At 32.5% G+C, this 17,276-nt stretch overlaps 1 protein-coding gene across 1 annotated transcript in view; it reads left to right on the top strand.

Moving 5' to 3' along the window:
* The window catches only part of Arfip (ADP ribosylation factor interacting protein arfaptin), a 153,121-nt gene extending 152,244 nt beyond the window's left edge, over positions 1 to 877 (top strand). Inside the window, exon 6 of the mRNA XM_090370574.1 lies at positions 509 to 877. Coding sequence (XP_090226700.1) covers positions 509 to 661 — 153 coding nt within the window. The 3' untranslated portion in view covers positions 662 to 877. The remainder of the gene's footprint in view (positions 1 to 508) is intronic.
* Positions 878 to 17,276: the final 16,399 nt, after the last annotated feature.

The raw sequence follows: 17,276 nt of genomic DNA, 5'->3' as shown, positions 1-17,276 counted from the left end.
GTGCCTTACAAGGAACCCTATAAGTATTTATAATGAGTGATGAAGCAAACATTCATAAGTGTTTTAAAGAATTGAAACTGCACCTTCCTCTACAGACCCTTCTAAGTCATCTTCATAGAAGGTGGTGTAGAAGGAATGTAGAAGATTTCACATCTCTAATCCATACTCCTCTATCACAGTCACTCTCATTATAGTTTAAATATCATCATCATCATTGGTAATTTAATATTTTTATTTTTTTATTTGTTCTTCATATAAAACCTATTTATAGTGTTTTATATTTATTAAGCTAGTTACTACATGTTAATTTGCTTATTGATCAAGGTGTTTGCCTTTTTTTCCATAAGGCAGGTCCACCTTAACCCCATTTTTTTCTTAATATTTGTATTTTTGATATATGGAGCAATTTCCAAGATGTTGGAGTGGAATATTGAGGATTTGCTGTATTTAATATTCCTTTATTAACAACTCATCTTCCTTTTCTTTTCTTTTCTTTTCTCCCCTTCAGGTAAAAGTAATGCACAAGCAACTTTTGCTTTTTCACAATGCTGTTTCAGCATATTTCTCTGGAAATCAAGTAATGCTGGAAAACACTTTAAAGCAGTTTAATATTAAACTGAAGAGCCCCAATGCTTCTTCACCATCTTGGTTGGAACAGTAAGAAATTATATATTTTTTAAGAACATAGACTAAAGCTGTCCACTCATGTTACTGTACAGCTGACATGTATAGCATTATGAGGTGTTAATATCTCTAGATTCATCAGCTAGGTAAAGCTTTTTTGCCTTGTGGTATATAATTTTATTTACATGCTGTCTTTTGTGTGTGTATATGTGTGTGTGTGTGCCCGTATATATATGTGTATCATACAGACACATATATATATCATATATATACACATACATGGATATATATGATATATATATATATATATATGTATATATATATATATATATGTGTGTGTGTGTGTGTGTGTGTGTGTGTGTGTGTGTGTGTGTGTGTGTGTGTATATATATATATCATTTTGGTCCTGTATTTGCAAAGCTCTGGCATCATGTTTGGAATATTTTAATGGGTTATTTAATATGAATAATTTTCATTTGTAAAAAAAAAAAAAATCCCTGCATTATCAACAAAAACTTTATTTAAAAGGGAACATACTTAATAAAGGTGATAGTTTTGTAAATTGTATAGATATATTTTAAGGACTACATAAGGTACTTGAAAAGGTTAAGCATCTAACTTAAAATTGATGAGGAAAGTTCATCACCAAAAAGCAACATAACATGTGGAGTAAAAATGATATCTTACTACTAAATTCAATAATAAAAATCTTGGTTTATATAAAATGTGTGTGTAAAAAGATAGTGAATTTTGTTCTTGATTTATTATGAATGGCATTTGAATGGCAAGAGCAATCTCTTGTGTATGTTATCTAAATTTAACAAATCTTCATATTAATCTAAATGTAACATTTTTTTTAGGTTAACAATCTAATTAGAAAATATATAACATACCAGAAGAGATGTGGTTACCAAAGCATACTGTGGTTACATGGACCACGTGTGGGGTTTTGTTTTTATATTGAACATATTTGCAAAATCTCCCCTACCTTTTGAATTGAAGCACCTACAAGTTTCTGGTGATATTCATGTGAATTTTGTACAAAAAAAAAAAAAAAAAAGCTTGAATGCTAATTGTAATTATGTTTGCTTATTTGTAACAGGAAAAGTGTATATTTAATTTTTTTTTTTTTTTTTTTTTTGTCAGATATGAAAATGATTTTAATGACAATGAATTAGTGAAAAGGAAACTGTTTTAAAGTGTTCTTGGCAATAATGTTTGTGAATGTGCTTCAGTGTTGTACTTTAACAGCCTGTGATAAGTAAGGGTAAAAATCCTACTACAGTCCTGCTGGCTTCAGGTGTTACTTTTGTGTAAGCTGCCCTAGTCAATTTATCCATGATTCATTAAAAAATTTAAAAAAATAAATAATAATCTTTCATATACATATGTTATACAAAGTAATTTGTTCTGTAAAATCATGAAATGGCTAATTTATATCACAGTGGTTATCAAGTTAATGATACCTGTTATGGGCTTCAAATATTTCTGAAACAAGAAATTGTGAATGCAATAATTTCTCTACAGTTACAATAATAATCAGTCATATTTATTATATAGTATATTTTTAAAAATACATTTGTAAAACTTCAAGTGAATTCCAGTTACACTGCATTTACATTCTAAAATTCATAGTAAAACTCATTTATTAAAGATTATCATGATGTCTTTTGAAGATTACAGGTTAACCAAGTTATGGTTATCTTTTAGACACTGGTAGGTAGATAATTACTTGTAATTCAATGAATTTGACTTCAGATTCATAAACTTTTCCCTCTGCGTACAAACACAAACATTCCAACCATACGTTTAATTTTGTAATATCTGTGCTAAAAATTTTTTTTAATAAACATAAAAGCTATATTGTAATTGAAGCACATTTTATAGTAAATAAAATATTATGGCATTAAAAGTTATATACAGTGTGTGTGGATATAGATAACATACACAATTCATTTAAGTTTGAGACTGATTCTTAAATCTACATTTAATGATCAAAACCTTACCATTAAGTGCAGATAATGGCACTTAATATTTTCATGTAAATATTTCCATATTTCAAGATTAATTATCTGAGGAGAAAAATGTGACTAACAAATTTAATAAAAAAAAATTAAATCTAATTTTAAAGTTATATGCCTACTTTAATGATAGTATTTTAATATGATTTTCATTACTTATAAATATTATTGTTATTAATATATTTAATATTATTATTGGAATTGACAATGGCTGAAAAGAAGAATAACTTTGTAACATCAGCCACACACAGGGAAAAAAAATTAGTTATTTGTAAGTTCCTTTGAATTTAAACCAACATCCTTCTTAACAATTTCAGATCTGAGCTTGTTGCAGTAGCTAACCACTTTCTGCATGAAAACTAATTTTGTAATATCCAGTTTAATCACTATTGCTGAGTTTAAGACTATCCCCCTTATCCTTGTGTTTTGAAAAGGAAAAACTACCTCTCCCCTCCCACCAACTTTCAGGTCATCTCATAAATGCCTAGTCACTAGGCTTTGTAAAAAAAACAACCCTGAACTGTAGTCTCTGTATAAGAGTATCCCCATCTCTTTATATGCCTGATTAATCTTGTTGTTTTTCATTATACCTGTTCAAGGTGGCCCATGTTCTTTCTAAAATGAGGGGATAACCTATATGTATTGGTTAAATCACACCTGCAGGTGTGATGTAACCAGTGCTTTATACAAAGATAAAAATCATCTCTTGGGCTCTACTATCAAAGTTCTTAGGTATTATTGAAAAGTCTAGAGGATGTCATGGATGCTTGCCTACATCATTGAGAGAGAGAGAGAACTTCAGATCAGATTGATCTGATGTTATTTATGTAATAACATCAGATCATGTTTTATGGTAAATGTGCATTTCAGTTCTGCTCTAAGGTCTATATTTTACTGATTTAGCAAGTTAACTTTTTTTTTTTTTTTTTTGTCTGTGTACAGCAAAAGCTGAATCTATTTACTTTTTTGAAAGCGTCGCCTACCAGAAGGGTTATAAAATTTTAAAGTCAATAATACCAAATTTTAAGGAGATAGTCTGCTCTTGTATGAAGTAAATAGAACCATTAGAAATTAGAAGAGGAAAAGTGAGCATATCAGTGAGACAGGTCTCCTTCCAGATAAAAATTAATCACAACTGAATTAAGTAAAATGATAAATTTCCAGAAGTAAAGAAAAAAAATCTATAAAACCAGTGAAATATGTCTCCTTTACTTGTCAAAAGCTAGCATAAATGAATTTAGAGAATAAAATAGTCAGCTAATAGAGTTGGAGGCAGAGATATGCATATATGATGCAAAAATGGAAAAAATGTACATGGGAAGATATAGTATTACTAGTGTTGAATGATGCAAGAAAGCAAGCTTATAAAGCATTACCCAAAAAAAAAAAAAAAAAAACACTTCCCAATATGAAGTAATTTTATTTCAGACTTCAGATAATGAAAAACAAAAGTCAGAAATGTTACAAAATGTGTCTTATATACTAAGGTGTGATCATGTGTCAACATAAAAATATATTCTTTTGTACATTGAAAGAAAAAGGCATGAAATGGTGGACTTCAAAATTTTATTCTTAAATCTGCCAATATTATTGGCAGATTTAAGAATAAAATTTAATAACATTCTTGTTATTTAAAAAAAAAAAAAAAAAAAAAGTTCCCAACTGCCTTATGATGAAATATTAGGGACACAGTGGGTAAAATCAAAACTCTGTAAAATTAAACTTAAGTACGAGCACACAACACATTTTACACACACAGTGCTGTAAAATTTATTTTTACAACCGGATACATGTCCAATTAAAAATAATTACTGATGCAGTTCAAAACTGAAGACCATAATAGAAGAATTTCATGCTTAAAAATTTTAATTTTATTTTAGTTTGGGTTGCTGGAATACTATTAAAATGCACCCTACTAGGTGTGTTGTCAAATTATTTCATGTGAATGGATTAGAAAATTCACATAAAACAATTCCTGTGTACTAATATCAGTTATTTTATTTTATTTTTTTTGATATTGTATGATGGTAACCAACCCTCCCCTCCCACACGCACAGTTCTCCATGATACACTTAAACTCTATTCCTACCAGAAAAGTAATAGGACATATGTAATTCAGAAAAATCGCAATCCTTTGGAGAATGGAGGTGTTAGTATTTGTCATGTGGTACAAGGAAGCCCAGTGCTTTTGCTGCACCAGCCACAAAAAAATAAAATAAAATAATCAAAGCACCTATTTGACTCTCATGTAGGTCAATCCAGCTGAGCTTTGAATTTCCCAAACTTGTCAGTCTCAAGCACCCAGAGAGAACTTATTCTAGTAATTTACACCTTGGTGGCTAAAAAAAAACTTCTTGCAATTCAATCTAAACCTATTCTCCATAATTTATATTAATGGCTCCTATCAGGAATCATTTATAAAAGTGTAAATTTCACCCTGATTTATTTTACTTTCTCTTCTCAAAGGAAGGACACACCACAGTTAGGTCTCCTCTTAGGTGTCTAGTTACCAAGCTCTAACCCACATATTTGAAATCTTTCTTCATATATCCTTCTGCCAACACAATATTCAAAGTGTGATATTACATTTGCATTATATAGTAGGATTGTGACTTACTATTTCTACAAGCAAATGTTTAATAAATCTTTGATAGAACACCATGAGCCTTCTTTTCTGCTCAAAGAACTTTGTGTCTGATTGGCTTTTATCTTCCAAATCCAAATCCCTTTCTTTCTCTACTGTGTTTAATTCCGCTCTAAAAAGTCTACAAGTTTTTATTTATTTATTTATTTTTTTTTTGTGATTGCTATTCCCCAGTTGAAAGGCCTTGCATTTTGCTGCATGAAAACAAAGCTGCCACTTTTCTGACTATCTTTGAAAAGCCTATCTAAGTCATCTTAAAGGAGCACTGCTTGGTGCTGAACAAACATTAACTACTCTCCCAACCAGGCCTGCCCCTAACATTTGCAGGGCCTGGGGAAAGAGTACAAATGGAGGCCCACATACCATATGTCTAAATATTTAAAAGTTATAAATCAAGCTAACAAACTTTAAATAAAATATGTTCTATACTTCCCGCCTTGACAAATATTCCTTCATAACGACAAAATCAAAAAATGTGTAAAGCTTTTTTTATATGACAATGTCGGCAAAATATCAAAGACGACTGAATTTAATTATTATTGTGAATGTCTGGGTGTTCTGTTGATGGGCCGGTGATGTTTGGATGAGTAATAAAATAAACACATAATTCATAAATTATTATATATTTATTCCATTGAATTTACTTTTCTTGCTTTCATTTCAACAAAATCACTAATTATGTTGTTATAATCAAGATTTTCACATTTGTGTTCTATTGACAGTAATGCCAAATTAGATAATCTTTTTTGCATTGTTGTAGTTCTTATTAATTTCAATTTGGAGAAACTTCACTCTGCTGAGGCAGTAGCAACTGGAATTGTCAATAAAATTCTTAAAGCAATATTTAGATTTGGAAGAATCATGAAATTTGCATATGTTCAAAGATTGTAATGGGATCGCATATGATAAATTATCATTATCACAGAAAATATTACAAAATATTTTAGTTTTGTCATATAAATCACTATCACTTATATCGCAATTTTCACCATCTCTTAAAGCAATATCTAGATCCATACAGTATTTCTTAAGTTCTTCTTTCAACTTTTTCAATGCTAGGATATTATAAAGAAAACCGAAAATAGCAGTATGTTGCTCAGTTTGTTCAAATCTCTCTTCAGTCTAGAATATCTTGATCTATAATGGCCGGAAAATAGTCTCTATAAAAATTAGTTTCGTTGGTTATTTGAACATGAATCCTCTCCTTCATAGTCATACGAATGTTTTCGTTTCCTTGTTCTAATTTCCTTATATTTTATTGGAATGTCACTTTTGTTGCATATTTCACATTCAGTTTCTTTCAATTTAGAAAAACCATTTTCTTCTAAATTTTTTAATCACTTTTAAAAGTGAAATAGCCAAACTTAGATCTGTTTGGGTTTTTTGGGTTTTGTAAGCTTTTGTTTAACATTATTAATAGCAAGCAACATCATCATCATCATCAGCCATTTTCAATCCACTGCAGGATGAAGGCCTCTCCAGCAACTTTCCAGTTCCTTCTGTTTTGTGGCCATCCATTTACTACCCACAAACTCATGAATTTCATCTATCCATCTCTACCGTTGTCTTCTAGGTTTTCTTCTAGCTCCTCTTGAGTACCATTCTGTTATTCAGAATGGTATCCAAGAGGAGCTAGAAGAAAACCTGGCAAGCAACAGTGTTCATACCAAATAACTGTGGATAGCACAAATTCAAATTAATAACTTTCTGCCAAAGACCACAATTCATTCTTTATTTGAGGATCTTCTGTTGTTTCTCTTAACTCTTCTAGAAATGTACAAAATGGTTTCACCAAAATATTCAGTTTCCCTTCAAATGCTTTTACCTCAGTGAACATATCTGATAAAAACTTTATTTTGCCATGCATCTTACATTTAAATTATTCAGATGCTCCACAATATCAGTTAAGAAAGCCAAGGCTCAAATCCATTCTGAGTCAGAAAATTCCTTTTGGGTTCTTCCTCTTTCTGTTAGAAATATGTTAATTTCATGACAAATAGAAAAATACCATTTAAGGACATTTCCTCTACTAAGCCACCTAACTTAAATGTGGTACAGCACGTACTCATATTCTGCATTTATCTTACAGAAAATTTCTAAATTGCCTATGAATCAGTCCATAATGCCTGATGAAATTAATTGAAACAACAACATTCATCACATTTTAAATTGTTCTGCATATAGCCTGTTGGTGAATGATACAATAAAACTGCATAGGAATGGTACCAACTTTCACCATTTCTTCATTAATTCGTGCAGCAACCCCAGATTTTTCTCCTACCATATTTCTTGCACCATCAGTTGTCACACTTTTTAAGTTATTCCAGCTCACATTAAGATTCCTTAAACTTTCAGACACTTTCATAAATATATTTTCTGCTGTTGTAGTATCTGTCATACTTTGAAGAGCACACAGCTACTCTGTGATCACAAACTTGGAGTCTATTGCCCTAATAAAAATTAGTAGCTGAGTAGTGGCTGTTATATCAAGGCTTTCGTCGAGAGCTAATGAAAAATACTGAAATTCTTTTGCTTTTTCAGTCAAAGTAGAATAAAGCTTTTTTCCCATATCTTCCAAATACCTTGTAATTGTAGATGCAGATAAACTTACATTCTGAATACATTATAAATTATCAGGAACATACTTCTTTCATTACTGTTAACATGCAAGTCTATAAATTCACCATCAGTGAATGGCCTTCCTCTCTCACAAATATACTTAGCCACAAGGTAGCTAGCATGCACACCTGACAAATTATCTTTTAAAACTTTATTGAAATAACTTTGCTGGTTTTCCAAATATTTTTTCAGTACACTCAGCTTTCTCAATCGTACATCTCCATGAAATGATGACAGGATTCATAGTGTCTTTATGACGGGGTTCATAGTGTCTCTTAATATTGAACAATTTTAAACTATTAACAGTTTCATGGCATATTAGACAAAGTGCCTTTTCGTTGTGTGAAACAGAAAATAGTCATTTGTCCAACTATCATTGAATTTATGGCCTTCATCATTTACCTTTCACTTTCTTGTTGTCATTTTATGTGACCAAATCAAGTTCTTTAAGAATTACTTTATTATACCTTCTTGAGATTATCTGAAAAAATAAAATAAAAAACCAATGTGTGTTTCAATAATTAAATTATTTGTTATACTGCACTACTCATAACTCTAATGATTTGGGAACAGGAGGGCAAATTTAATTAACTATTATTAAATGAGGTGTGAAGCTACAGCAGTAAGTATTACTATTGCTTTTAGCTATTTTTTAGTGCCTTGTAGCAATAACTAAGTTAGTTGTGGGATTAAAAATGTTTCACTATTGATTCACTTAAGTCACTAAAATCTTAAAAGCAGAAAAATACGATTCCAAAGGAAATTATCAATGAAAATATTCGAGTTAGGGCTTACCTTACTATCAGAAATAGGTTCTTTCTCCCCTTCTATATTGCACAATATAAGCACAAGGCAGAATGAGAATACTGGAACAAGACTGAGATGATGATGGACAGTAATGCAATGCAATATATTACATTTGATTAAATATTATTATTATTATTAGTTGATGGTGCAAGGAAGCCTGCGGCTTATGCTGCACCAGCAAAAAAAAAAAAATTCTGAATTACCCTGAGAGAGAGAGTAGAAGGGAATTACCAAGAAAGAGAAGAATGGGGATATCCAGCTCAGGAACTGGGTGGGCCAAGCCCATACTCACCAGATGTGAGCCCATGGGGTTGATGCATAACGATTCTTTATTATTAACTGCTGCTAAGTGTTTAAAGTTTAAGAAAAGAAACCTAAACAAATTTAAACTTCATTGTTGCCATTAGTAAATTATCGTGCTAAGCAAGTTTTAAAAATAAATTTTAATACGTGACAACAATGAAATGGAACGCCTGCATTTGATCACAGGCTGTTTCATATCATATTTTTCACACTTCCCGTATATATCACCAAACTTACCACTAAAGGTTCTGTGAAACCAGTAGAAATCAGATTATTCTGAAATTTAAATACTTCTCTGCATTGAAGTGGTCTCATGTGGCTCACTGGTTGGAAGACCCCTAATCTAAAGGATTAAAAAATAAAATGTAATTGTATTCAAAGTGTACAAAATTTGAATATATTTTATTTTCATCAAAAAATGTAAATTAAAGTAAATGTAAAAAATCGGAAAATTAAAATTACTTTTCATATATATTTTCAAAAAAAATATTTTTCTTCTAAAATATTCGTCTGCGGCAGCACAATCGATGCACCTTCGTGGCATTTGGATGTAGTTGCCTTTTGTTTCGGGGACATAGGGCAAGAGATGTGGAGAATCGTTTTCCTAGGGTCTGAATGGGTGTTAGTCACAAGAGAAGATGTTTAGGGTTACAGGTTGTGTTGTGTCAGCACTCAGACCGCCATTGCGGTCCATGTGAAAGTGTGGCTGGCAGAATTAAGTGCATTTAGATGTTCTAGTTTTCATTCCTGTATTCCATAAAAGAAAAGGTGATATTTGCTTGGTTGCTTGGAATACAGGAATGAAAACATTCTTAACAATTATTTTATGTGATTTGATTCTGAATATTTCATTTTTTTATCTCTTATTTAATAAATTTGCTCTTTTTTTTTTTTTGTTTGTTTGCAGGGCCCAGAAAAGGGGCCCCCCCCTCTTGCCTGGGTCTTGAGGGCAGTACTGCTCCCACCCTTCACATCATCTGCAGAATCATGCCTTTTATTCCTTTGTCAATGTCATTTATGAACAGTGGTTCCAGAATCGGTCCCTTTGGGACCCACTTCTAACAGACCAATCTGAAGAGTAGCCATTAATCACAATCCGTTGATGCCTCCTACTCTGCAGCCCCCCTGTGTTCCATCTAAGGATTTTCCCCGATTCCAGTTTTTACAGTAACCTCTTGTGTGGGACTCATTCTTTGCTGAAATCCAAATAATTAATGTTGTAGTTCCAAAAAAATCCAAATAATTAATGTTCAAATAATCATGAGTGACTCTGTCAAAATGGCTAACCAGATTGATTAAACATGATTTCCCTTTGCAAAACCATGCTGTGTTTCCTTCGGAATTTCATTTCTATCTAAATGATCCTGTACTGCACTCTTGATCATTGCTTCCATGATTTTCCCAACCGCCGTAGTCATATTGACCAGTCAGAAGTTACCCACTTCACCCTTTGAACTGTCTTTGAAATAGTAATATGCTTGCACTTCTTCAATCCCAGAATATCTCCCCTGAGATTCTCTGGGAATGACGCCCTCGTAATTAACCTTATTGGTTAATTCTCTCATCATTCTCATTATTACTCTCATCCTTATTGATGCCCTCATAATTAACCTTAATGGTTCAGTACTCTGCCTCCTGTCTCTACCCCCCCTCCCAAAATATTGGGTAGATGCCATCATTTCCAGGCACCTAACTTGCCTTCAGGCTGTGAAGTTTCTCTAATAAATACAGTCAGTCCTCGTATAGCACGATAGTTACGTTCCTAGAAACTCTCGTGCAATGCAAAATCGTGAAATATAAACAACAGGCCCTATGGGGAAAATGGGGTTAGATGCCGACCACCCAAGATTGAACACACATTTGTAACCAAAACATTACCAAACACAATAAATAATCGTAATAAAATACTTACACATTTTATTACGACTATTACGTAATAAAATATTGCTAATGCTTTTACTTCTATTGTAAGCAAACTTGTTTTTTGTTTGATTTTCTATCCAAACAGATGACAGCCGTTCCATCTCTAATTCTTTGTGTCTTAATCTAATGGATTTTAATTACACTTTGATTTGTTCCTGCTATGAAACTTGTTTTTATTTTCTCCGCATTCTTTGTAATTCTCGGCGTTGCCTCATTTAGGTCAGTAGCATGTGCAATATCATATGGTCTTTCATTTCGCTCAAAGCGTTTCACAATTTCATATTTTTTCTCTATCGACAGAGGCGGACTGGCCATAAGCCTTACCGGGGAAACCCCGGTGGGCCGGAGGGCAGTGTGATTTTGGCCATAAACGCTAGTATGAGGCCACTACAAATTTTCCCGGGTAAGAATTTTTGACCCAGTCCGCCTCTGTTTATCGATATTGCTTTTCTTTTTCTCTCTGAATCTGTAGTGTCTTCACCAGGATGCTATCTTTTCACACCTTTTAAGTATTTTACTGATTTTTAGGGAATAAAGCAAAATTACAAAACGAGACACGTTTGATACACATAAACAAAGCTGCGCGCATGTAGCAACTGAATAAACAACACCGTAAAGGCAGAGTAACACTATTAACACCTCACATTTTACTGAAGCACATTTCTGGGGGTTACTACCATAAAACAATAAAAACAATTTCCAGTTTCGTTTCTGCTAGTGGAATCTGTTATAAACTGGTAGTAAACTCGATCTAATTGCATTTGCGATTATACCGATAGCTGGAATTGTGTTGGTTTTTACGTTATTATGGTGAAATGTGTTTCCCCTTCACTGATATAAAAAAACATAAATACATTTTCAGAATCTTCTCTTCATTCCTATCGTGTTGTGCTCGGTTGGGGTGATTCTGCATTCGACTGCCATTTCTTGTAAACACAAAGGCGAATCGTGCATAAGCGAATTCGGTTCGTGTTATATAAGATATCGTTCCCCTATTTATAAATCGTGTATGATCGAATTCGTGTAGTGTAAACACGTGATATAAGAGGACTGACTGTAATGTTTTTAAATTTCATGCTTCTTAGCACTTTACTCCACAGTTCTCCATAAAGATCATGGAGAACAAAAGATCCTTTGTTCTCCATGGAACAAAGGATCTTTTCAGTAAATATCAATGCAAAGTACCTGTTCAATTCATTTGCAACTTCTCTTGGCTTATCTGAGACTTTCCCACAGCTATTTACACAAGTCTGATCTGATCCACTCTTTTCTTCTTTGTATTGACATATGTAAAACACTCCTTGTCTCCTTTCTTTGATCTTTCAGTCATCAATTTCTCATAATCTGCTTTTGGCAACCTAACCTTTTCTGTAGTATTATTACAGATGAATTTGTAGCCGTTTAAGCTGCAGTACTTTTGATCATTCTGTCGCAGAACATTTCATTTCTTTCCCCCTCCCCCCACCATAACTGTATCACTTAGAAGCCAAATGTTTCAACTGTAACAACGCTGTGATTCCACAGTGGATAAGAGGACAGGCTAATTAGGCAACTGCCAAATCCCTTTTCCTGAGAAAGTCAAAATCATGTCACCAGTGGAAGATGCCTATGTATTCTCTTTCATATCCCACTTTTTTGTTTCTCCTCCTCCAACATTTGTTCACAGATTTACCTTTGTTTTTCTGTTTTTATTTTCTTTATCTTTAGTAATAAACATGTACATTGTTCTATTTATCCAAACATATCTCTATTATAGAATTATATTAGAATTAACTCATTTATGGCAAATAAAAATCTTATGATATCAGCTAATAGTTTATGCAATCCCACATTTGAAAATCCCATTTATTACAACTGATTTATGCTAACTTAATCTTGCAATGGTCTTCACGAATTAATGGAAAATACTTGCTTAGACCAAAAGTATTTGGAAATAGCGAGAATTTTAACCCTTCTTAACTTAAATATTTAGGCACTTGTGCATCAGTTGATTGTTTATATTCACAGTTACAGATAGCCACTTTCTCGGGACATGTTAAATCAGCTACTAGCCTGTCGTATTACTTGAGATAAAGCAAGTTTGAGAATCGCTTGTTGAAGTACATCATATTTCTGAGGTGGCTTGAGATTCATGAAAGGTATTAATAAGCAGCTCACTAAACATAAAGCAGTACATAAACATACAGTGTGCTTGCTCCAGGGCATTCTGTAGTTTAACTTGAAACAGAGGCTCCTAGAAAGTAGTAAATCTAACAAATTTGTTACTTACAATGACATTGAAACAAAATATCGTTGCTGAATGGAACTGTCTAGTGAATTGTGAATGAATAAGTTAGATATTTGTATTTCATTTATTAGTATACAAGATCATACCTAAATATAAATGTCAAATTAATCCCTGGCACTACTTTCTGTGATGTGTATGTATACAACTTTTCTGTGCAGAGTACAGATTGTTTTATTGAACATAATTATGTTAAACATTATTTAACATAATTATGTTAAATAATAAAAATTGTTGTGAAATAAGGTTTATTACTAGACATGTCATAGAATAGTTCTTGTCTGCACCTTCAATATCTATAAAGAGAGCCACAGCAAGGTTTCCTTTATTAATTAATAACATATTTTATATTGTGGCTATCTTTACAGTCACAGTGATGAAATAAACAAGAACTTGTCTGTGAAAATCTGTTGACATAAATAAATAAAAAAACTTATATCAGAACAATCACTGGATTACTTAATTTACTAACCTTTTGTAAAAGATTCTCTGCATAGAATTCCAATCAAGGATTTCATCAGGATACCGATCATGTCTAGTTATGTTTTGAATAATCAATAGTGAATCAATAGTTCACTTCAAATATCAGCATTTATATAACATTACTGTAATAAGAAGCATAATTAAAGATCAGTCTAAGTTATAAGATCTTTTAAAAAAGAACTACAATCTTCGTTGAAGAAAGTAAGATAACTGATTTGGTGTGAATGTCCAGTATAAATGTATGTAAAAGATATAAAAACCAGATGTTATTCTAGTGTACCTCTTATTTGATAGTTATGGGTGTTTATTTTATTTGTTTTCATATATGTATTTTTAATTACTGACTGAAGCCAGTAGACCATATATTTAATCTCAACAGTTGCAACTGTAAATTCATCATTAATGATCAACACAAAAGAAAAAACTAAAAGTCCTAAAAAAGGGTTTTATTTAGTTTCTGAATTACTTGACAATTGACAACCTTGTCAATGTTCTTCTTTTCCCCCTTCCCTCTGCCTTTATTCTAACAAATACTTTGTAGGGAATCATGCTCAAGAATGTGTCCCAAGTAAGCTAATTTCTTGTTGGTTATTTTTAGTGGGGTTCTTTTGGTTTTTATCTCTAAGGCTGTTCCATTTGCAATTGCTTCGATCCAAAGTATCTAATATTCTTCTATAAGTGCACATTTTAAAATTTCCTTATGTCGGAAATGCTTTTAGAGTACGTATCTCTGTATTAAAAAGCAAATCATACATAACATTTGATCAGTCCTTTTACGAGGGTTCAGGCTAATTCCTTTCTATATAAGTATTTCATATCACAAAAGCAGATCTTGCTATTTCTCTTTATTTGAAAATTTGTTCCATTTTGTTCAAAAAGGGAACAAATTTGAGAAACTGAAGGTAATGAAAAATTTACGTTGAAGAAAGAAAACAAATAGAACAAATGCAAAGCTTTTGTTCAAAAAGGGAACAAAAGCTTTGCATTTGTTCTCTTTTTCCAAGTTAATGTTATTGGCATTAAACTCCCTTTTTTTTTTTTTTTTTTTTTTAATATATAATCTTTTATGATTATCGTTTGTCTTGTTTGCATATTATGAGATAGCCCATGCTTAAACTCTTTCTTTAGTACATTGTTAATTTTTTTTTTAGTTTCAGATGATTTAGCCACATGATTAATGTCATCAGTTGTCTTAATTTATTTGTTTTCTTTCTTCAGCATAAACTCAGTTTCTCAAAAAATTTCTCCTTTATAAAAGTTAAATAATATTGGCAACAGGATACATCCATTCCCAATAAGGCGCCTCCGTAGCCAGGTGGGAAGGAGCAGCACTGCGTAGCACGCGCTTCTTGATTAGACCGGGGTTTGGGCCCATCACCAAATACAGAGGATGCGGAAATGTCAGGGAATGACCACCGCATATTCCCGGAGCAGTATGGCCTTAGATGTTATCCCACTGGTTCTGATGATTGTAGTTTTCAGCCAAGTATGGTTTGTCAGTAATTCTTGTCTTTCTGTTCTATTTTCTCCCCCTCCTTCTGTTAGTCTGTATTTTTTAACTGTTAAATGCTTTGATGGTGAAATATAGATATTTAATAAAAATATGATTTATATGTAGTACTAACAACAACTAATTAATCAATTTAAAAACTTGGGAAGTTGCTGCAACTGCAATAAGTTTAGCTTGTAATGTGCTATTGCTACTTGTATCCAAGCAATTGATGTCATAAAGTAAATTGAAGAAAATAACTGAAAGAAAGAAAAGGAAATTCCTGCCGGTCACTGGAAAGCACAACAGCACAGAATCATATTGTGATGGACACAACATTAGTCCGAAGCAAGGAAACTAAACCTATGCACCAGCCCAAATACTGAGACCCACTACTGTACTAGAAAAGAAATAACAAAAAAATAAAAAAATCACCTCACCCTCCACGTGCAATCTCTGTGGTTCCCAACTTTTCTTTTTGGTTTTTCATTTAAATGCCAGCTTACAAAGAAATGATGGTCTTGGAGCCCTTTTTCAAACTCAGTAGGTCTCATTCAACTTCTTTCAAAAATAAACTTTCCTGAGACCAAAAAACCTCTACAAGCACTTTCAACACTAAACTGCCAGATATCTGAATGCAAGAACAAATCTCTACAAGCTGCATTTAATTCTGAAAAGGGGAGAATTTTTTGATGACTACGAGAACTTTACCTTTTCAAATAATATTTGTTACTTTAACTAAAATGTTCAGGACATCAAAGAAGTATAAGAGATTTGCAACATAACTGCAGTGCAATGTACAGTGGATTATAGGGCAGAACACTCCATTCTTTTTTAATAGTCCAGCTGAATCATTGCCAGTGTAGCTTTAATTCCAACATTCACAAAAGAAGAACATTTCTTAACATGTTTGCTGCCGGTCATGAGTCAGCATGCTATCGTCAATAGCGCGGCATAGAAGGAGGAGACTGTCGCCAGAAGCCGACTGCGTTTCCATAATGAAAAAGCTTGAAAATTGGTAATAAGGGATTGTTAGGTATACCATATCAATATTCAAGTGTCGTATAAGCAGTTTCCAAAAGATTTTGAGATTCACGCGCCAGCGTGTGATAGGAACTGGAGGTAAAATTTGGCTGTAAATGCCGCATAACGTGCTGGCGCGTGACACAAAAACATAATAATATAGTATGTAAATAATAAAACAAAAAAATGGTGACATTAAGAAATACTTATTATTTCATACCAAATCAATACAGATTATAAATACTATGTGTAAGAATGTTACTTATGTATAACATTCGCACAAGCTGCAAAAGAAACAGTTTGGTTTCAGCATGCATTGTGTACTTTAGTAAGTACATTCAAAATATTCCTTCTGATTCCACCACATAACATGTACAAAGAAAAGTTGGTTTAGTGAATTTCGATTTTGATCAACTGATGCATATATTTGGACTGACTTGAAAGAGAGAGAGAGAGGTGGAATTACAGATTCTCGTTCTGAAGAACAGATGACTGCTCTCTTTTGAATAGAGTTTAGGAGAAGTTCTGGAGGTACGACTCCAGTTTTGGAAACAGTATTCCATTTAAGAGAAGAGTTGTGATTTGTATGGAGTTAGCCTCTGTTTAGAAGAAGAGTAAAAGAGAGAGAGAGAGAGAGCTTAGTTTTTTCAAATGCAGTGAAAGCATTCAAAATATTTCTGGTAAGCTTATACATAGGAATTTGGAGATGAGGATTATCCTCAGTAAAGATTTATCTTAGAAATATGAGTGTTATTAAGGATGAGCTGGGAGTAGCAGACTGTTTTTTTTTTTGGTAGAAATAAGATAGAATTAGTTTTTCAGAAATAAGATAGAATTAGTTTTTCAGATGTCAAGTCTCTCCTGACAAAAGTACTGTTTTTGATTAATCTTGTGGCTCTTCTCTGCACTAGTACCCTTTCCAACAGATCCACATCCTTTCTAAAATGAGACCTTTAGACCTGTATGCATTATGAAGATGTGGCCTAACCACTGCCTTATACAATGGGATAAGTACCACCTTATACCTGCTGGCAAAATTCATGTATATCATTGATA

Source organism: Mastigoproctus giganteus, chromosome 3 (genome assembly GCF_048544385.1).
Source record: "Mastigoproctus giganteus isolate SK-2022 chromosome 3, ASM4854438v1, whole genome shotgun sequence".
NCBI lineage: Eukaryota > Metazoa > Arthropoda > Arachnida > Uropygi > Thelyphonidae > Mastigoproctus > Mastigoproctus giganteus.
This window is presented reverse-complemented; position numbering and strand designations above follow the sequence as displayed.